Source organism: Paramacrobiotus metropolitanus, unplaced genomic scaffold, assembly GCF_019649055.1.
Source record: "Paramacrobiotus metropolitanus isolate TYO unplaced genomic scaffold, Prichtersi_v1.0 Parri_scaffold0000025, whole genome shotgun sequence".
NCBI classification, from domain to species: Eukaryota; Metazoa; Tardigrada; class Eutardigrada; order Parachela; family Macrobiotidae; genus Paramacrobiotus; species Paramacrobiotus metropolitanus.
The window spans coordinates 204,183-225,018 of record NW_026570245.1 but is presented as its reverse complement, the minus strand read 5'-3'; the positions used below and the strand labels follow the sequence as shown (position 1 = coordinate 225,018).

The 20,836-nt window shown below is 42.2% G+C and overlaps 6 protein-coding genes across 8 annotated transcripts; 5 read left to right on the top strand and 1 right to left on the bottom strand.

The window, feature by feature from the left end:
* The first annotated feature begins 1,026 nt into the window (after positions 1–1,026).
* LOC129587533 (zinc finger matrin-type protein 2-like) lies at positions 1,027–2,755 on the top strand. The gene is made up of 2 exons (XM_055481327.1): positions 1,027–1,592; positions 2,253–2,755. The coding sequence occupies exons 1-2, from the start codon at positions 1,280–1,282 to the stop codon at positions 2,546–2,548; spliced, it is 609 nt and encodes a 202-aa protein (XP_055337302.1). The 5' UTR covers positions 1,027–1,279; the 3' UTR covers positions 2,549–2,755.
* A 133-nt stretch (positions 2,756–2,888) lies between these two features.
* LOC129587532 (uncharacterized) lies at positions 2,889–7,256 on the top strand. The gene is made up of 4 exons (XM_055481326.1): positions 2,889–3,387; positions 4,142–4,458; positions 5,035–6,218; positions 6,298–7,256. Exons 1-3 carry the CDS (start codon positions 3,019–3,021, stop codon positions 5,483–5,485), a joined length of 1,137 nt encoding a protein of 378 aa, XP_055337301.1. The 5' UTR covers positions 2,889–3,018; the 3' UTR covers positions 5,486–6,218; positions 6,298–7,256.
* Positions 6,005–6,887, top strand: LOC129587401 (uncharacterized). The gene is made up of 2 exons (XM_055481140.1): positions 6,005–6,218; positions 6,298–6,887. The coding sequence occupies exons 1-2, from the start codon at positions 6,005–6,007 to the stop codon at positions 6,885–6,887; spliced, it is 804 nt and encodes a 267-aa protein (XP_055337115.1).
* A 5,252-nt stretch (positions 7,257–12,508) lies between the features above and the next one.
* LOC129587522 (beta-glucanase-like) lies at positions 12,509–14,117 on the top strand. The gene is made up of 2 exons (XM_055481316.1): positions 12,509–12,947; positions 13,423–14,117. Exons 1-2 carry the CDS (start codon positions 12,728–12,730, stop codon positions 13,980–13,982), a joined length of 780 nt encoding a protein of 259 aa, XP_055337291.1. The 5' UTR covers positions 12,509–12,727; the 3' UTR covers positions 13,983–14,117.
* A 245-nt stretch (positions 14,118–14,362) lies between these two features.
* LOC129587521 (acyl-protein thioesterase 1-like) lies at positions 14,363–17,141 on the bottom strand. The gene is made up of 8 exons (XM_055481315.1): positions 16,750–17,141; positions 16,581–16,612; positions 16,448–16,513; positions 15,804–15,851; positions 15,529–15,602; positions 15,010–15,185; positions 14,765–14,932; positions 14,363–14,642 (listed from the first exon to the last, which is right to left on the bottom strand). The coding sequence occupies exons 1-8, from the start codon at positions 16,975–16,977 to the stop codon at positions 14,592–14,594; spliced, it is 843 nt and encodes a 280-aa protein (XP_055337290.1). The 5' UTR covers positions 16,978–17,141; the 3' UTR covers positions 14,363–14,591.
* LOC129587523 (nucleoside diphosphate kinase 6-like) lies at positions 16,757–19,596 on the top strand. 3 transcript variants are annotated; one of them, XM_055481319.1, is made up of 7 exons: positions 16,757–17,757; positions 17,819–17,921; positions 17,989–18,028; positions 18,595–18,678; positions 18,844–18,871; positions 18,967–19,100; positions 19,284–19,423. In XM_055481319.1, exons 1-7 carry the CDS (start codon positions 17,605–17,607, stop codon positions 19,288–19,290), a joined length of 549 nt encoding a protein of 182 aa, XP_055337294.1. In that variant the 5' UTR covers positions 16,757–17,604; the 3' UTR covers positions 19,291–19,423. The 3 variants fall into 3 exon arrangements, with proteins under 3 accessions (XP_055337294.1, XP_055337292.1, XP_055337293.1); XM_055481317.1 differs by lacking the exon at positions 18,844–18,871 and having other exon boundaries at positions 16,758–17,757; positions 19,284–19,596; XM_055481318.1 differs by lacking the exon at positions 18,844–18,871 and having other exon boundaries at positions 16,761–17,757; positions 19,024–19,100; positions 19,284–19,596.
* The last annotated feature ends 1,240 nt before the right edge of the window (positions 19,597–20,836 follow it).

Sequence of the window (20,836 nt, the reverse complement as noted above, 5' to 3'; positions counted from 1 at the left end):
TAGCCGAGCGTATGATATAAATGCGGATACGCTGATGGCACATGGCTCTCCCTTCGGCCAGCTATCTCTGAGCAAACATTACTCTCTTTAATTTCCAACTCGTTCACTTGCTGCGTTTATCGACTTGGCCAAACGACTCGCAACATATTACTGTCACATACGGGGTGTAAATAAGCTGCACATGTGCCACAAGATGTGTTTTTTCATTGGTAAAAATGTTACGCAATAAAATGGAGAGAAAATCTTCTTGTTTACGCTTACATAACTGACGTGCATATCAAGCACCGTCAACTCGACTCTGGAAACTGGAAAGTCAGCCACGATTATTAAACTAACGTTAGTGTATCCCGTTAAACTAACCGGTAAAAGCACTAATCCGGTAAACTAAAAAGTACTACGAGTAGTACCGGTAAACTTTGCTGGGCACAGTAAGGGCACTTACTCAAAATTTCGTGCCTCTAGTTCAATTTAACTGAATTCTCAAACTACAGTCAAGAACAATAACTATCATGGACCATTTCATGGTTACGGCCACGGGAACAAAAGCCACACTTATGACTGGAAAAAAGTAAACTGCCAATTCGACACCATCAGCTGCATCCTGCAAGCCTGCAAGCCTGCGACAAGTTTTCGTTTTCCCGGCAAAGCGCCCAGAACAGTAGTACTAGTATCTGCTAACAGCTAAACGAATAAATACTACGCTGCTTTAGATAAGCCGTTTATTTTACTGCTTTTTTTTGCGGGGCCACTCGTATGAACCCGACCGCAATTCTTTCTTCGTAAATATGGCGTGGACGGTGGACCTTACAGAGGGTGATTTCGCTGTACATCCGTCAAAAACTACGTATACGATTTGTAATTTTTCAGTGCTCCCGGTTGCATTTTTCATGTGAACTTTCAATTGTCACCCCTGGGCGGAGGCAGCTGCGCTACGGACCAGCCGCCCCCTGGTGACTGTCACAAATTGCCCTGTACAGTGTTACGAATCTGCGACGCAACGATGCAGCAAGACCAGTCTGAAAAAATTCGATTTTGATTTTTGAGTTTTGACTTGTTTTTAACTTTTGTTTACACATTAATTTCAGTCAAAAAGTCCTGACGAATACTTTACTTGTAGCGTGCATGTACAGTAGTATTAATACGTATTATTTACAATATGCAACTACAGGGATTTGTCTTGCTTTGAAGATACAGAGTAGTTGATCGGTACGGTTTTGATACGTATTTGAAGTGGCCCTACCATTCTGACGGAGAAGTCCGCTGGCTGACAGTTGCTACCATGTCGCATCCTCAAGCGCGACCCGAAGATCACCGTCGCAGATGGGATTCCGACGAGATCGAGAGGCGGATGCGGGAACGCGATGAAGAAGCCCGACAACAGGAGCTCGAAGATGAAAAGCCTCGCAAGAAAGCGAAGAAGGAGCTTCTGCGCGCTCGCGAAGAACGCGTCGATCTCGAATCTCGTGTGGGCAAATCCGTTATCATCACTTCCACTACTCCCCTCAATCAGGCTGGAGGATTTTATTGCGAAGTGTGCGATTGTGTAATTAAGGACTCCATCAACTATCTGGACCATATTAACGGAAAAAAGCGTAAGACTATACGAGATATTGATCAACACAGTCAATAGTCTTAGGTTTTTTTATTAGGAACTTAGGACCAGTTGATGCGCATTGATCAGTATTTACTTGTTTTATTTATTAGCTAAAAGTTAGCAGCATTCAGTTTTTTAGGACTATTAACATTTCTGTCAAAGTGCGTTGCAGTATCGTTTGTCATAATTTCAGAATTTCAAGTACGACTGTATTATATCACTGCTTAAAAATAATTAAATTATACGATCGAATATATTAAAATTAATTATTGGTAAATTATTTATGTTAAATTCTCTGTACGGTTTTAGAATGCTTTGGTTTCCTGGTTTAATTATTTCTTAATGGCAGTGAGTTAATGGTATTGTATCCATTTTTTAACCATCCGTACAAATGTACAATGAGTAAATTACTGAAAATAATAACTATTTCACACGCATCATTTATTTTTCTCCCAGAACAAAACTTTATCGACGGATTTTGCAGAAACCGTATCGATTTCTGCCTTTTTTTCCGTGTATTGAGTTTTGCTTTAGTTCTTTTAAAATTTCCTGTATACCGGTAGATATATTATTCAGGAGAGATGCATGAAATAACTACCTATCTGTACTTCCGTAAAACTTGTGAAATTAATGAGATTTCTTATTAATATAATTTCAGATCAGAAAAATATGGGCTTCAGCATGAAAACCGAGCGCTCAACAGTGGATCAAGTGAAGGCCCGCTTTGCCCGTAACAAAGAAAAGATGGAAGAAAAGAAACAAGAGTATGATTTTGAAGAGAAAATGAAAGAACTGCGTGAGGAAGAAGAAAAATACCGAGAATACAAGCGGGAAAAAAAGCAGGAAAAGAAAAGGAAAGCCGAAATTCAGGATTCCGGAGAGGATGGGGACGGGATGGATCCCGATATGGCGGCTATGATGGGCTTTTCGGGATTTGGGACATCGAAAAAATGATAAATATTGTTTGCTAAATATTTCGGAACGGGTTACTGATTATACGACTATTCTGTTGATTTTGTTAGAAATACATCAAATGGAGCGAAAAATGCATTGTATCATTTTTACCGCTTCTGAATTCCAGTAATGCATCCACTTCGAAATCATGATATATTTGTGCAATTTTTAAAATGGCATAAACGATAAAAGTATAATAATACGGGATATTTTATCTGGATTGGGCAGTTCATAAGAATAAAAAGGAAGCAAATCAATGCGTGTGCGGGCGGCGGAGTGCGCATACCGCCATTAGGTGATGGTTGAACGAATTGTCAAGTTTCGCTGCGGCTGGTGAAAAATTTATCTGGTTTTCAGTTTTCGTTCAGATTTCTTCGTTTACGAAAACTGCACTTCGCTTCGCAACATCCTGAGTTTTGTTTGGGAAATGTGAAATGTTTTCGTGGACTTTGCTTTGATTATTTACTCCGATGGTGTTCACCATGGACTTATTCCGTCGTCCGTTATTCCCCCTGATGTCGCTGGTTCAGCGACAGTTCTCCGTGAGCTCCTTCCTCCTGGGCGAGAAGATCCCCCAGAAGAAGATATCAGTGAAGAAATCGGGCCTAGTGGTTCCGTCGGCCGCGGCCGTGGCCGCCGCCGCTGCAGCGGCCAACCCCGCCCTTGCTCCCGTTCATCCGGGCCATAATCCGCGTGGGACGAATAAACGGAAGCACCCGCGACCCATCCACAAGCATTATATTCCGGCGCCGTTCGTCGACTGGAAGGCCAATATCGACTGGACGATTGACAGGAACTCCGTGCTCAGCTATCGACCCCATGCTAGCCATCATTGGCAGGTATGTGACTTGGCGTCGTTGTCGGATTCTTGCAAGTGCAACCAGATGCTGCAAAGTGCAAATGCTAAAAAAATAAAGAGGAAAAGAAGGCCTGAAAATAAAAAAGGCACAATATTCAGCTAGAACAGAAAATAGCCGCCATAGTTATAGCTGAAATTGATTGAAAATTTTCCCTGGAGAAAATTAAGCTTTGATGGTTGCTGTATTGATAAATCTGATGTTTTCGAAAATTATAGCTATAAGACTAATTCCAGTGTGATACATATGCCCCTTACATAAGGTAAGGGGCATATGTGATACTCAGCACATAACATTTCTCTTTTATACTTAAAGTCTGAACTCTTGTAAACAGTAATATTAAATTGATTTTGACTTTTGACGAACCATTATGTTGTGATTACTGGATTTAATGGAGTACATTATTACAGATCTATTTAAACATCAGAATACGTGTCACAACGGAAAAATTAAAAGCGATATTTATAAAGCAGAAATCAGTAGCAATTTTCGCGCCCCATCTGACCATCTGGTGAGTTCTAAAATCTCAGGCATAAAGTTTTGTATGGTGAAATTTTAATCCCGGACCCCAGGTATATGAATCATGAATGTAATTATTATTGTAGAAATAGCGTAATGTACGATTATATTACATCTCCGGTATATCGACCTCAGTGAACTTTTCGTGCACGTCAGCATTTGCGTTAAATAATTTTTCTGAATTTTCCCTAACTAATGTGTGTGTCATTGTATGAAGGACTGGAAAATGTTGCGTGATGTGAAGCGACGCGCGTACGTCGAGCGGGATTTCCGGACCCGCAAAATGCTAATGCTCCTATACCGGTCCGATAAGACACTGCCCAAGGAGCTGAACGAAGAAGCCAAGACAGACATCGAGAAAATGGTGCGGGACACCGATTACAGGCGTATCGTCGATCGTTGCATGTTCACCAGTCGTCCGCGGGGTCTGGCCAAACGCTGGCGGCTCAGTCGGATTGTGTGGCGGGATATCGCTGATCACAACCGACTGTCGGGAGTTATTCGGGCGAACTGGATGTATCGCAATGATAAAACGTGAGTACACCGTGTTTGCTGGCGAATTTGTATTTTTTAGTTGCAATGCGTGGCAGATTTTACTGGTTCCGGGCTGTTTGTCACATTATTGGATAATGTTTACAGGTGGAAGGGTTTTTCCAAATTCTTTTGCAAGGTTTTCTGTGTAAATGAAATTACTGTACGGAAATGCGTACATAAATTTTAATGCCGAATACTCGTCTGATTTACAAATAGCTTCTGTTTGATTGAAATCTTGTAACACATTTTTACTTACAGTTAATCTCTTTTTGAAATGTTTGCTACGTGTTTGCCCGTAATTTGTATGTTATTTAAGTGTATAATGTCCAACGGACTCGATTTGAATTTTTGTTTTAATGGAATCGTAAACTAATCGTCGTTTCCTTTGACACGAGTGCTTCGTTTCTACTATGTTTGTCTCATGATTGCCCTTAATTTGATGTGTTATTTTAAGGTGTATTATTTGAACGGGCGTTTATCTGCAACTATTGTCGAAGGGATAATATTTTAGTTGCAATGTTTGTGCAAATTGTGATGTTCCACTGTCAGCCATTTTAAAAGCGGCTGTTATTGCAGATATTTCCACAATATGGCACCCGATCTCCACGACACCCTCACCAGTTTGGATCCCCTGCAGGGCGGCCGGGGAACCTACTACACGGAACTGGAGAACAAATACTACTGGTCCGGCCATGCCTTCCCCATGGTGGTGCTGAATCAGAACATCTTCAAACAGCCCTTCGTCTACCCACCGCCCCTCCCCGAGAACGTGCCGCGTCTGCGCAATACACCCCGCAAGCGACGCCAGAACCGTAAACGCTTCAATCTGCTGATGGAACCCTGGGAGACCGTGCTGCAAGAGCCCAAACGCTTCCAGTACGGGATTTGCGCGTACGGACGGCCGAATTACAATGAGAAGCACCGTACCGGCGAGAGCTATGTGTACCGTAACCACGGCATACCGTCGGGACCGGTGACGGGGTCGGATGTGCCGCTGGAGCAGTTTAATACCGAGGATGTTGATTAGAGAACACTTAATGATGTTGCATGATGTATAATGTGTACTGGGACGAAGCGATGCGGTTTGTTGGTGTTTCGCGTTACCTTCGGCGTGTTGGATACGATAATCATTGGAAAATTACTGAAATGATTGCATAAAGCTCGTAGAGTACTTGAGACGTTTATATAAAATTATGAATAAAACACTGATAGTTTTGACAAGTTTTAGAACGCTTTGATTGATACCATTGTGTGTCATTACAATTTTATCAATAGTGAGATAATTTCGCGCAGCACAGTCGGTGATATTCCAGGTCGGGCTCTGCGCTGTCGCTTATTTGACATGGAATGCAGAAATGCTGCACTGCATCGCACGCTGAAACTTCTAACATCCGTAATAAAATGCGAACTTGAATTCTGTTTCACACCAGGGTTTTCTAAAAATTTAATTTTATCATCTCCTGTTGGACAAACTTGTCACCAAATCATTTTCGGTCGGAGTTAGTGGCTTTGTCGAATAATCCAAAAAAAGCTTGTAAGCTCGGCAATGTTTGCATTTCCTGTAATTTTGATATGTTTTCTGGTCACGGGAATTGATGCCTGGGGACGGGTGGAAGTCTTTGCTGATCGTTTTGAAGATGACATAATCGATGTCAACAAGTGGAACGTGGCCGACGCTAAAACAGCTACGCTGACCAGCGGTGGCCCCGTCAATGCGCAGCAGGTGCTAATCCAAAACGACGCTACGCAAGTCTGGGAAAGTGAGTTTGCGTTTAATTAGAAATACTTATAAAAATCGCCATCTGGACTGAAACAGCTTATTTCCTTGTGTGCTTTTAGAGGAGCACAAAATGTTCCTTCTAACCAACCCCCCGGTGATGTTCAATGCAACACCACCCCACCTCTTCCTCACCGCTCGCGTGGACACACGAAGCAAGTTTTCCTACCAGTACGGCGAAGTAGAATGGAGTGTACAGATGCCGCTGGGCCGCGGCGTATCAGCCAGCCTCTCTCTGATCCCCGATGACTGCAAGAATGACCCCTGCGACCACCAGATCGACCTGCTTTACCGCGGGGATTTCCCGAACCGCGTGACCTTTATGGTGCGCTCTTCGTACCAGTATAGCAGCACGTCGGATACGCAGCACGATGGAATTGATATCACCCTGTCTAACAGTCTGGCGACGAATTTCAATAAATTCCGTATCCTGTGGGATGACCAGCAGGTTAAGTTGTACGTGAACTTTCAGGACAATCAACCGGAGAACTTCGCCATTATCGATAATCCGTCTCTGCTGCCACATGTTCCCATGCACATCCGCATGGATACCTCGGTGGGAGGATGGTATGCCGGATTGCCGAATACGCAGAGTTCGAGAGAAGCATCGTTTTTAATTATTGAAGAGGTTACGGTTCATCGCTGGCAGTAATTACGGTGGATTGGCAACATAGAATGTCTAATTACTGTACGATAATATTATTCCAGTTGTTAAATCCGCAAAGTGCTTACAGTTTAGTAGAAACGTTTTTTCTTGCCTTGGCTTTTTATTTGTGCTTAACGAGAACTTGTTGATACAAAGGATCTGCATCCAGCCAAATTCCCCGAATCGTACTTCATCATTGCAAAGCCCGGGCCGTTGACGGGAAGGTTCAGGATCGATCGAACTGTCGACAAGCGTGTACGCTTGTAGCCATTTAGCCATTGTCAGCTTTCGAGTAAAGGTCGGTTTACTAACTAGGTTTTCCGGCAAAAGCTTTTTCTTTTGTTGGCAAAAAGTGTAATAAAGATATACAACAAATATGAACTTCCATCTCCCCAGGGAGCTGGGACCATCCCGTGCCGTCTGGTATAATTAAACCAGCGAGGGTGTACGTACACTGTAAGCACCATAAATACTCGTAAATGCAGGACCGTGACAAAATTCTATAGAAGTATCGATATTTCAGAGGTTTCTAATGATCCGCTTATTGCCATATTGCAACTGACCTTTTTAAAACAACTGCTTCGCAACTCCATAATGCATATTACATTAATGTCAGAAAAAAACCCCAAGCGGCGATACTCCTGGTTGACCTCCAAAGTGTACTTTGAGACCCTTTGCAACCGGCTATCCTGGTGGCCAAAGTGTTCGGCACATTCTACATGCGGAAGAATGTCTTTCCCATCCAATTCTGCGGAAAATATCGCGGTCTTTGTGGAAAATCACTTTCTTTCTTCTGGTGTGCTGTCTTGGTCAGCGCTGTCGCTTTTCGAACCGCATGCAAGTATTCCCGACCATTTCCTTCAGCTATCAATACTTTAGAAGACCTGATCTTGAAAATTGGGATTTATTACGTTGCCGATGCGTTATTTGTACTGGAAATTGTGTTCTATTTGAATGCGTCTACAAAAAGCGCGGAAGCAGTACGGAGGTTGCTTCCATTAGTTTACAAACACCTCAAGAAATCCGACCGGATAGCGTTTCTCATTATAGCGATCTTACTCACAGTCACTTTGATCGTGCAGATTTCGCTGCAGATTTTAAATTTGACATCTGAAAAACCTTTAATTTCAAAAGACGTAATTCACTCGCCGTTAATGTCATGGTTAACTCCACGAATGACGGTTCGCATTAATATTTGCCGCTTCGTAACCGTCGTAATGTTCGCCAACCAGATGGGCATGTATGCCAACAATCAGTTCTTGGTTATGATATGCATTATATGCGGGTTGACCTTTCACCGCTTTCGGAGCAGCTTGCTCCGAGCTGCGGACATCAGCCGGATTGTGACCGACTGCGCCAAGTTACGACGCCGATTTTTGACACTAGCTGACCTTTATGGAACGGCACTGGCGCTGCAGTATGTCCGAGAGTTTATGTACTGGTTGTACGACCTTTTGCAGTTGCGCGGTACAGTCGCCGCCGGGGAACTGGCAATAGAGATGTATCTCGGTTTTAGTGTGGCGTATGTCGTTTTGGTTGTGAGTTCTTCGATATTCTGCTGCGACAAGGTTAGTCTAAAGGCCTCCTTAAATGATAGAATAATCTATAATTTACTTGCTCTTTCAAGAATTCGTAATCTGCGTGTATACATATATACTAGGCTCAAGGAATGGAAGCGGCAGTTGAAGAAGCACAGGAACAATTAACTGAACAAGACCATATAAGTGACCTCATGCGGGAACAAGCTAGAATTAAAAGCACAACTGTGGCACTGAATCTCGCCGGTTGCATTTCGGTGGATCGCCAATTTGTACTGACGGTAAGTAATACAACACTAACATGAAGCCGAAGCATGCGGTTTTTAGTTTAGTGATACCGTATTTGTGATAGCCAATAGCAAAATCGTGCGCACATCAGTTATTAAACCGGCCCTTGTCGAGCGGCTCGTATAATGGAATAGTACTCACCGTCAGTGCTTGTTTGCCAGTCAGAAAAACCGCTAACATTTGTAGTTTATTTGCTTACGGTTGAACTATATTCTCTTGATGATTCGGTACAAATAACGCTTGATAAAACGCTATAAGCCTACTATTTGTATAGAAGGTTTCGCCGAACGGTTTTTGTACATTGATAAACGGGATTCCGGCATGTACATTGTCATATATGCTCGTACTTGTGTGTTGGACGAAAAGAGAATAATTATCATATATAGTGCCGTACGGAGCACTAGAACGCTCTATTTAAGTACGTCTGTAGAAGTATCTTTAAGAGAAATGTAAGTCAGATGCGATCAAATTTCGCGCATGACGTTTTATCTGTTTGGTGCCTTTGTAGGTGTTGGGCCTAATTGCCACCTATATCATCCTCATCTGGGATAATAAAGATAAAAGCTGTCCTGTGCAACCGCAGGATCTAATGTTTCCAAACATCACGTGCATCTGTAACGCTGGCTGATTACTCTAGAGTAGTAATTACACGTCTCTAAATCTGTTCTCATCCCCTTCTTCTATGGTTTAAACATCAAAATCAGTTGCAATGATACCGTTTGCAAGATCCCGGTGGTAGCACTGTTTCGAGATAAAGTAAACGATGATCATTTTTTGTTCCAGTTTAGGTTACAATTATAATTGTGTTTCTAATCGATTTTTTCACGGTTTAACGCTATTAAAATACAACGTACGTAGACTGGACGAAAACTTTAGCGATATTCAACCGGAGGATTACGCCATCATCGATACGTCTATCTGCCACATCTATCCATGAGTTACACATGGATGTACGGTTGCGCGGTCGTAACAGTATCTTTGCGAATTAGTTGCCTTTTTTTGCAGCGCTATGCATGCCGGCGACATGAAAGTCCTAAAGGGCATCGTTTTAAGTGTGCTTAGTGCTTACCTACTGATAAAACAGTATTTATTATAAACAATAATTTATATAAACCTGCTGGCGCAAAGATGAGACATACCATCAGTTTTCACGAGCTGTAAACCCAATATCTGTACTGCAGCGCACTGTTCGTTGACGGTGCAGTACGTTTACACGAAAGCTGACAATGCCAGTTATAGGTACTCGTAATTTGTCGATATTGTCAGCTTTCGCGTAAAGATCGACTAAGTTGACTACATTCTGGCAAAGGTTTCCCCTGTTAACTGACAAAAACGTAACGATGATCTACAACAAATATGAAATTCATGAACAACTATATCTCCCGGGAGCCACCACCACATCCGCAATACGAGTGTACACACTCGCCTGGTGCAGTTAAACCGACAAACGTGAATATTCGGAACACCGTAAAGTCGTAAACTAGTGAATTGCCGCTTTACGATAAAGTTCATTAGAATTCTAAACTTTTGCAAAGATCCGCTTATTCTCAGATTGACCTTTTATTCACAATGCATATTACGCTGATGTCGGAAAAAAGTCGCAAGCGCCGATACGCATGGCTGACATCCAAACTATACTTTGAGACGCTTCTGCAACCGTCTCTTCTGGTAGCCAAAGTGTTCGGCACATTCTCCATACGGAAGAATGTCTTTTCTATCCGATTTGGCGAAAAATATCTCCGAGTTTGTCAGTATCTTTCTTTGTGCTGGTTCGCTGTCTTCTTCAGCGCTGTCGCTTTTCGGACCGCATGCAAGTATTCCAGACCATTTCCGTCATCTGTCAATACCTTAGAAGACCTGATCTCTAAAGTTGGGATTTATTACTTTGCGGATGCGTTGTTTTTATTGGAGATTTTGTTTTATTCAAAAGCGTCTACAGAAAGCGCGGAAGCAGTGCGGAGACTGCTGCCTTTGATTTACAAACACCTTAAGAAATCGGATCGGGTAGCGTTTCTAGTTTTGGTGACCTTATTGACCGTCACTTTGATAGCGCAAATTTGGACGCAGATTTTGGTTTTAACAGCTGGAAAAACTTTGTTTTCCAAAGAGGTAATTTACTCGCCGTTAATGTCATGGTTAACTCCGCGAATGACGGTTCATGTCGATCTTTGTCGCTTTGTAACCGTCCTAATGTTTGCAACCCAGATTGGCGTGTATGCCAACAATCAGTTCTTGATTCTAATGTGCACGTTATGCGGGTTGACCTTTCGACGCTTTCGCCTTAACCTTCACGAAGCAGCGGACATCAGCTTGATTGTGATCGATTGTGCCAAACTGCGACGCCGATTTCTAGCGCTAGCTGACCTTTATGGAACGGCACTGGGGTTACAGTATTTCCGAGAGTTTCTGTACTGGTTGTATGACCTTTTGCAGCTGCGCGGTACAATTGGGGTACAGAGTTTTGCACTGGAAATGTTTCTGGGTTTTAGTGTGGCTTATATCGTAATGATTGTGAGTGCTTCGATATTTTGCTGCGACCAGGTTAGTTAGAAGCATCCTAAAATTTCAACATGTCGACGTGTGCTTACTTCTCTAAGATTTTAAAATTTGCGTATGTATACCAGGCTCAAGGAATGGAGGCGACACTGGAAGACGCACAGGAACAAATCACTGACCAGGAGGATCTCAATGGCCTTCTCATGCGGGAACAAGCTAAAATTAAAAACACAACTGTGGCTTTAAATCTCGCCGATTGCATTTCGGTGGACCGCCAGTTTGTGCTGACGGTACGTGTTACAATCAAGTTTCTACGGAAGTATTAGTACAGTATTGGTGGTAGCGGTTCACGTGCAAATAAACGTTACAAGCGTCCTACGGCCGTAGAGCGCTTTTTCACGGTTTTGGTCAAACTTGTTTTCTAAAATGATCAATAAAAGTCTCCGTAATTACAGTATGTTTTGGGTAAAAAAGAAGTAATGTAGTATTAATGTCAGGAGCACTACTGTACTGGTAGATCACACAGCTCTCTATATGCAAATTCTTACTTGATACTTTTATAACAGAAATGTAGGTCAGATAAGAGTGAATTTCACATGGCCTTTTATTTCGTTGGTGCATTTGTAGGTGTTGGGTCTGATTGCCACCTATATCATTCTCATCTGGGATAATAAAGACAAAAGTTGTCCGATCCAAACGCAAGAGATAATGTTACCAAATGTCACGTGCATTTGCAACTCTAGCGAATTGTTAATTCCTCATTCTTGGATGTGGTCCCAGGTTTTTACCCCAGACTCCACGTTAATGTTAGTGCAATGATGCAGTGGTTCTTTGGCTTCAGATTCCACGTCAAATTTACCTTAACGTAAAAACAGTTTCCATAATATGATTACTTAAAACAAAATGGCGTATAAATTCTGATAGCGATCTTAAAGATAATAAAACAAGAAAAAATCAGTTTCTTAATTTATGCGACGAATCAATGTATCTGCAAAATACCGGTCGCGTTCATCTGCGATCGCATTTATAGTGTTTCTGCAACAGTTGCCGAAGAACGGTTAATACTCGCACGTAAAGCGTACCGGCTTATCGATAGTACTAGGTACTTCTGCGCATGACGACGGGTTTTGTCTCTTTTCGATTTATTGCACAGAAAATGCAGCGGCACTATCGACGCAAGTGTATCTCCCATTTTTACAATTAATCGTGTTATCAAACGTCGCTATCATCATGTCGTTAGTAATCATTCTGAGATTCTCTAACAGAGTAATGCGGTTAGGTACTAAATCAATGTAGTTACGAATATAGATATAGAAATTTTCGTATAATTGCATGCACACTGCACATAATTGCAAAGTACAGCTACATTATTTTAGACATGTGTAAAATACAGAAATAAAAACTTTTGTCACTTCATAATATAATATTGAATTCTTGCCAGGCGGGAAAGAAGTCTTACACCCGCTGCACCATAAGCAGGATTATTCGCTACTTAATAAAATAGCGCTCATTTCCTGTGCTGTGATGTTCCTGTTGGGTATAGTAGCGCTTTACTTTACGCAGCATTTTATCCTAAGTGATGCCTGGGAAAGAGTGGAGATCTTCGCTGACCGTTTCGAAGACGACAGAATAGATGTCACCAAATGGAACGTGGCCGACGCAGCGACGGCAACATTGACCAGCAATGGCCCGGTTGGATCCGAACATGTGCTCGTGCAGCCTGTCGTTACCAATGTCTGGGAAAGTAAGATACACAAAACAATTATTATTTAGCCAAATAAGGCAATATATGCTTTATATACGTAGTAGAAAAAAATTCAGACGTGATTTTGCTGTCACAGAATTTTTCCGCCAAAAATTCTTTAATTAACAGTTATTTAACACGTCAAATGGCGGTTTAATTGCAGTAAATTGCAAACCGGTTACAAGGCAGTACATAACGTTTCAAATAACGATTAGGCAAAACATAGGATTTACTTTGATTATTTTTAAGCATGGTTTAAAAAAGTTATTGAGCGTCTCTAAAGTCTAAACGCTTCGATAATGGATAATGCCAATGGATGGCTGCTCAATGCTCAAAGAGACTGTCACACAAATCCAAGCCTATACACTACGCTAGTGTAAACATTTCATGTGGTCGTTTTCGTAGTCAACATTGTTCCTTCATTTCATTGCACAACACCTCATGCATAAATATAGATTTTGGGCAATCTTTGCAGAGGAGCATAAAATGTTCCTGATAACGAACGAGACCTCGTGGAAGAACTTCACCACCTCGCATGTTGACACCCGTGACAAGTTCTCCTTCACGTACGGGGAAGTGGAATGGACGGTGCAGATGCCGCTGGGCCATGGTGTCTCCGCCGTCCTCTCGCTGATCCCGGACTACTGCAACGATCCCTGCCAGCACCGCATCGACATTCTGTACCGTGGGGATGTCCCCAACCGGGTGACCTTTATGGTGCAGTCCTCCTACGAAATGCACAGTGTCCAGCATGATGGGATTGAAGTGACCATTCCCGGGAGTTTTGCCATGGGTTTCAATCGGTTTAAGATTCTGTGGGATGATCAACAGCTCAAATTTTACGTGAATCCGCAGGATGGCCAGCCGGAGAATTTCGCCGTGACCGACAACCGGCCCCTCCTACCGCATGTTCCCATGCATCTGGAGATGAGCAGTTCGGTTGGTGGATGGTATGAAGGTCTACCGAGTGTTTTGTTTGCGACGCTACCATCGTTTTTAATAATCGAAGAAGTTACCGTTCATCGCTGGCAATAAAACAAAAAACATGCGATATTAGCTAATTAAGTTCTTTAATCGCGACGGAAGCATCGTTTCTAATTATTGAGGAGATAGTGTGCACTGGAATAAAAAAGTAATGCTTCCAGAAATTACCGTAATGCTTAGTGTATGATATTATGTAAAGTTCAAATGCCTCTAGTGCATAATAAATGTACAATTTGTACAACAGGTATGTTTCCAAACAAAATTACCACTGCACAGTGCATATGCAATCGATTAGGACAATGGTTGCTTTACGAATCTGTATGTTCCGTCCTTTGCACTACGAATCACAAAATACATACTCGTATTACTTTTCAGAACCCGTTTGTGAATGTGTGGAAGTGGATAAGCTTGGCAATCAAAACTCTTGATGGTGAGGCTTGCATTAATTTAATTTCGATGACAACCATAATCCAAAAACACACAATCACAGGAGCAGAAACGAATAAACTAATCAAAAATTCATCGGAGTTCAATACCAGAATCGGGAGAACATTCGTATTCATACATACAGAAATACCAGTATAATTCATCCGCGTCAAACGCAACGCGAATAGCCACAGTACAAGACATGGAGCGTGCAGCTTCAAGCAAACTTTTTCTTTATTTATTTGGGAGACATTTGGAGATAAACGCTTTAACATCCATCATTTCCTAGAAAAGCATACAACCAAAATTTAAAAAAAATCAATAATTCACACTCAAGTTCGTCAAATGTACAAGCTCAATAAAATTTCGTAAACTGATGGAGTCAACAAAAACCCGGCTTTTCTCACCTGCGAACTGGAGCTGTGGCCCATTCCCGGGTAGACCTTCATGGTGACATTGGGAACGAACGCACTGAGTTTCTCCTTCGTCATCTGGCCGACGAGTGGCGCGACCAGCGGATCGGAATCACCGTGGCACAGCAGTACCGGAATGTCCTTATTGATGGAGTGGGCGATCTGTCAACATCCCCACACAACGCGCGCGTTACAGTCGGGCACTTGGTATACCGGGAATTAGTTAATTATACACATACCGCCGGAAACTCCATGGCCAACGGCAGCCACCCACTGAGCGACATGACACCAGCTAAGGGCTTCTCCAGCGTCAGCGATGAATACAACGCCAGGGCGCCACCCTGACTAAAGCCGCCCACCACAATACGATTACTGGGGATGCCATTCTTCTCCTCGTCGCTGATCAGCTCATAAACTGCAATACCGGATACTTTATACGTATACAAGAAAAAATTCATTTAGGATGCGCCTGGGAGTAACGGGAACACAAGCGGCAAAACAGAACAACCACGAAATCTAATGCATTAGCGTAATAGAAAGAACAGGCCGCATTCGATACAAAAAAAGTTTTTTAACAAAAATTTGCGAGAAAAATTCCTATAAAGCTGAACCTCAGCTGCAGGAGGTTATCAATGGGGAAAGAAGGGTCTGACGAAAGTTAGGAAAATAATCATACTGCGACAAAAAAATCACCGGAAACCGATTTAACGATATGCGCCACTGCACACCGCGAAAAAATAACGTGCCATTAAACTCACTTAGCTCCTTTACGGCTCGTTTGATACCCTCGGTATCTTCGCGGCCTCCGATTTGCAACGAGTGAATATCAAACCTGAAATGTTAATAAAACATGTCAACTGCACAACAATTTTTCTACCAAAACATATAAAGATTTCCGACTGATAACACCAGATTCTGCTTCTTGTATAATTATTTTAATTACTTCCAGCAGTTTACTGGTACATACACGAATCAAATTTCGCACACATTTTGATGCTGATAAAATTTGTTCACATGGTCACAATTAACTTACCAAGACGGCATGCGCATTCCGCCGTTCAATGTCACCGGCATCGGAACCCTGAAAATAACCATAATTCAATTTTTGCCAAATGTCATGATAATCACGACCTAAATTTTTCGATTTCCCGGTGGCTTAAAAATTGAATGGCAAGCATCAGAATTAGAAAATTGTAAAGGGCACACATATACCGCTAGATATCATAAGGTTCAGTTACAAGTTGTAATAACAGTTTTTCAAAAGAACGAGCAAATTCATCCAGCAAAAGTTAGGAAATGAGCCCTAAGATAGAATAACTTTAATTTTAAGAGAAAACGATCGTAATTACCGCTGCTTAAAACTTCTAATTCTTTCTTGCTAAAACCGCACTTTCACCAATCTGTAACATAATTTAAACCGTAAACCTAGAAATTGCCATTTGTTTGGCGCAGTCAAACCGTGCCAGACAAAGACAGTATAAAAAAATAATCACGCAGGAGGAAGCGGAAAAGCCACAAAACGGCCATAGACGACTGGTAGAGACGGGAAAAATGTTAATTAAAATTCCCCGAAGGGGGTTCAACACCAATTTAATCCTTTTGTCCTTCTACCCACTGACGTCAAAGCCCATCGATTACGGACCGGGATAATAATCAAACTTTATCAGTTAGACTCACGCGGTGGGACAGATGTATTTGATGTGCGGCTCGCGGATCTCCCGAAATGCCTCCGACCATCCCGCTCTGCAATTACAAATACATCCTGTAATTCCTCCGATTTATTGCCAATTTTAAATCAAAACCAAAGTACCCAGTATCACCCAAACCGTGGAGAAATATCACCTAAATAAAACAACAACAAATACAAATTGTGGAAATATTGGGTGGCGGAAACGGCAGTATTCCTGTACGTCAATACAGAGTTTATTGGGCGCTGCACAGAGAAACCGTTTATAAACATTGTTTCTGAAGTTGCGTACAGTTCCTGTATGGTTCGCGGTTGGATTCGTCACGTAGGTGCCGGGATTGGTTTTGCGGGATGAAGATGCCATTTTTCTACTGGAAGATGACAGATTTCCTCCCATAAAACCCGATTTACTTAGCGCATATGCCGCAGCCACACACGATGTCACGAAGCCCGTTAGCAATATGCGTCGTCCTGGAATGTTAGAGAATTTCAGCCACGCGCGGTGTTCAGTTGGAGTCATAAAAGCGTGCGCAGTGAAATGGTAATCCAAGGGATAATAACGCTGATTTTTGTTTATAAAAATGCAATCTGGCACATAACCACACTGGGGCAGTTTGGGAGAATTGATGTAAGGAAAAGGATCGAAACATCCAGGAAAATGCAAAACTGATCGATAGCAGCGGTGCCAGATAAGGGGCGGAGCGACACGTTGCCGCCTGCCAACCGCCTGCGCTTCCATGCTGCTGCGATTTAGTTTCGGGCTTGTGAAAATGCTGACTACGGCACCTTACTTTGAAAGTCGCTTTCGCAATCTCTCAGCTGTCCCGTTTTTCGGATTTCTAAGTTTCTTTGGTTCTGTGACTTTTGTTTGCATTTTGTAACTTGTTCCTTTTTTCGCTTATGATCCCGCGATATTTTTCTTCAGCTGGGCCCTGAACTTGTGGACTGACCAACTACTGGAAAATGTAAACTGATACTGTTGGTTGCGACAGGAAGCTGCATGAAGAAGACCCTGGTTTAGTTTTGATTTTTGGAAGTTTGGACATTTTATGGTTTCTCCTGAGCATCTCTGAATCTGATCTGCCTTTGTTTCCATGTTGCTGGTTGCACAACAGTTGCTTTTGACAACGGTGATGATTTTTAAAGAATGTTACGGTGGAGAAATATTCAAAGATTCTTCCAGAGGCAGAAATTATCGCTTGTGCGGACTGTGGCAAGTGCGTCAGATGCCATTAGTCCGATGCAGCTTACGCTGGCCATCGTGAAACCCCATGCGGTTTCTCAGCCGTTTGTTGTTCAGGTAAGCCGCGCAGATTAATTTACCCTGGGATAATTATCCAGTTTTGCATGCTGTTTGGAAGGGTATCGACGAAGCGATCCTCAAGGAGGGATTTTATGTTGTGCGGAATAAAGAAATATACCTTTCCAAGGACGAAGCTTCGCAATTCTACGCTGAGCATAAAGGTTTGCAATGCTGATTTTTCTTCAGGAATTTTTACTACGGATGCCATACTGTATCACGGAGTTGCAGGGCGGTTTTTTTATCAGCGTGCGGTCGAAATGATGGCCAGGTTTGTGAAGCGAAACGTTTTTGAGTTTTTTTATGTTCCACTTTTTGGGCAATGATATTTTCTATTATCAGTAATGATTAAATAGGTATGTTAATTAATAATTAATTAGTACTAATTGGAAAGAAATGGTTTAAGGTTTTTTTATGGTTTATTAAAGTGAAAACTATTGGTTAGTTTCAATCCCTGTAAACTTCGGTAAAGACGAAGATTTTTTTCGCACAAATCCTTAGCTGTGCCGCTCTGCCTAATAAATTACAAAGTATAAGTTCCTCTTGTTGGCCTATTTTATTAGGTGTTTATATCGAAAAAGGGAATCTCTACTGTTTTTATTTTAATTTTCTTGAAGACTTTGCAGAACGAATATTTATTGCCAGTATGAGAGAGAGAGGACATTTTCATATTTAAATATACTGTTTGCTAGGATGATCGCTTGCATTCTTTAATTCCGGTAAATGCTTAAAGTTGGCGGGAACTCAGAAGCTGGTACATTAGCACTTACATTGCGGGTTATTATTGTCGAAGAATAAAGATGTTTAACACTGCATTTTAACACCTGGCATTTGCAGTGGACCGATAATTGTTAAAATTCTTGCCCGGATAAACGCAATTTCTCACTGGAGAACATTAATGGGGCCTACAAAAGTATCCAGGTTTGTATTCGTTTTTCTTTCCCTTGTGTAGTTGTACAAGTACATACGTATTTGGTAAATTGCGGTTAATTATAATACGTAAAGTAAGAATCAAATCCTGGACGTCGTGTCGTAACCGTTGTTTAAGTATGGAAAAAATTTCTGTTGGTGCTTTCCCGTCCACAGTGTCCATTTACCTTCTTCTGCCTTGAAGGTAATCTGCGCATTGGTGTAGAATAATGTAGAATAAAAATGTTTATGCCGTATATACCGGATAAATATTTAACTTTAGCGTTCTCACATGTTCAGGAGAGTACAATTGTGTCCTTTTCACCTTTGCACTACGACAGCCCGTTACTTTATCAGGACAAAGCTCACACACCCAGATTCACTTCGTGGAAGATTCGGATTAACCGACACAAGGAACGCCGTTCATGGTTCAGGTACAGTGGCGAGCAAGTGCGGTGTTGGGAAAATTCTTTCGATTAATTTTATCCAAATACTGCGTAAATTTGTCATGTATGTAGATGTTTGTGTCGGTTTTCCTTATCCTTTCTGTGAACATGATGTCCCTTATCGTAAGAATTTATAACATTAGCTCTTACGATGCATCTTTCTTATTGTAGACTCTGACACGTCGACAGCGCGTGAATGCAATTTTTTCCTTCCGGAATTCAATGTGAAAGAATGGTACGAAAACGATGAACCGGTGTACCGCTCTGGCAACGTCAAATACGATGAAACAATTGGTGTGCATGTAAGAATATTGTAACGGGCATTGTATTGTTTTTGTATTGCTCTTTACGTGAATTCTGTGATTGTTTTCCACGTTTTAAAAATCTCTTGTTATGGAGTTTGATTTTGCAGCTCCGAAGCATTTACTGGCTTTACCGGTGTTGATATAATTACAAGAACGGTGAAAAATAAAAGCCAGAAGAATTTCTGTAATCGAATATCGTCGTCAAAATTTGAATTTACCTGTGTTCATTTCAAACGCCAACGCTTTCTTGCACGTAATGGACATCAAGGAACAGACAACATTTAATAGATTATGACTTCGTTATTCATATATTTAGCGTTTAGTTTTACGTATCAGATTTCTTCGAACTAAGTAATAAAAAGCCAAATATGGCCGGTAAAAAATGACCGGTCATTCGTGCAAACTGATATACACACCAAGCAGAGTAAAGAAAAAACCTGAACAAGACGCATAAAACAGTCTGGATTCCGGGCGAATCTCATCTTCCCGGCAGACGTAACAGCACATTAACATCCGGCACCTCAAACGACCCGATGCGCGGCCGCGGAATCTGCATGGCCGGATCGTTTTTAGCTTGCCCTTTAGCGGCGCGGACCGGCTGGCGAAACACCCGGTGATTAAACGCCGGATGCGTTTTGGACGGGAGGAATGTCCAGTGGGTCCCGTAGGGCGGTCGCCATGCCGCCATCGCTGCCATGCCGCGGCCGGTGGGAAATCGCTTGGCGTTCATCCCGCTGTCGGGTAAAAACTGCATCGTGGCCGGACGATATCCAGTTGACAGGCCGTTGACAAAATATCCATTAACCCAACACAATACCGTCGTCAGGCCGATAATCACGGCGTTGGCGTTATACCGCCAGCATACACTGCAACGCATTGTGGGAACTGACAAAGGTCATGAAAGAACGATCGTCTGCTTCCGTCGCTGTCTGTGGATACTGGTGGAAAAACGAATTAAGCATCGAGAATTTTATACAGCGCAATAAGGTGCGGGCGCGGATTTTAGTCCACTTTTGCGAGTGCGTAGAACACCTCAGCGGGTTGTGTTTTAATTAGCTGTAATCGGGAAGCCCCGTCCGAAGATCAGTTGTATGCTGTATAGTCACCCCGCTGTTTGCGAATGCAGTCGCTATTCATAACCCACACGTTAAGGATTACGATCTTTAGGAACAGATTTAACGCGGACTGGAGTAAATTAGTGACGGTTAACGAAGCAACGATGCTATAAAGAACATCACTAAAGCAGCTTTATATGCCTTAAATATTTAATGCGTCGGTATGGACTATGGAATTAAGGTGCGGTACTGCCTACTGAGTAGGTACTAAGATAGGAGCCAGAATATTCGGATAATCGACAGACTTTACAAAGAACAGGGAGGTCGTTCGTTTAATATCTTGTCCTCCTACTGGATTGTGCGG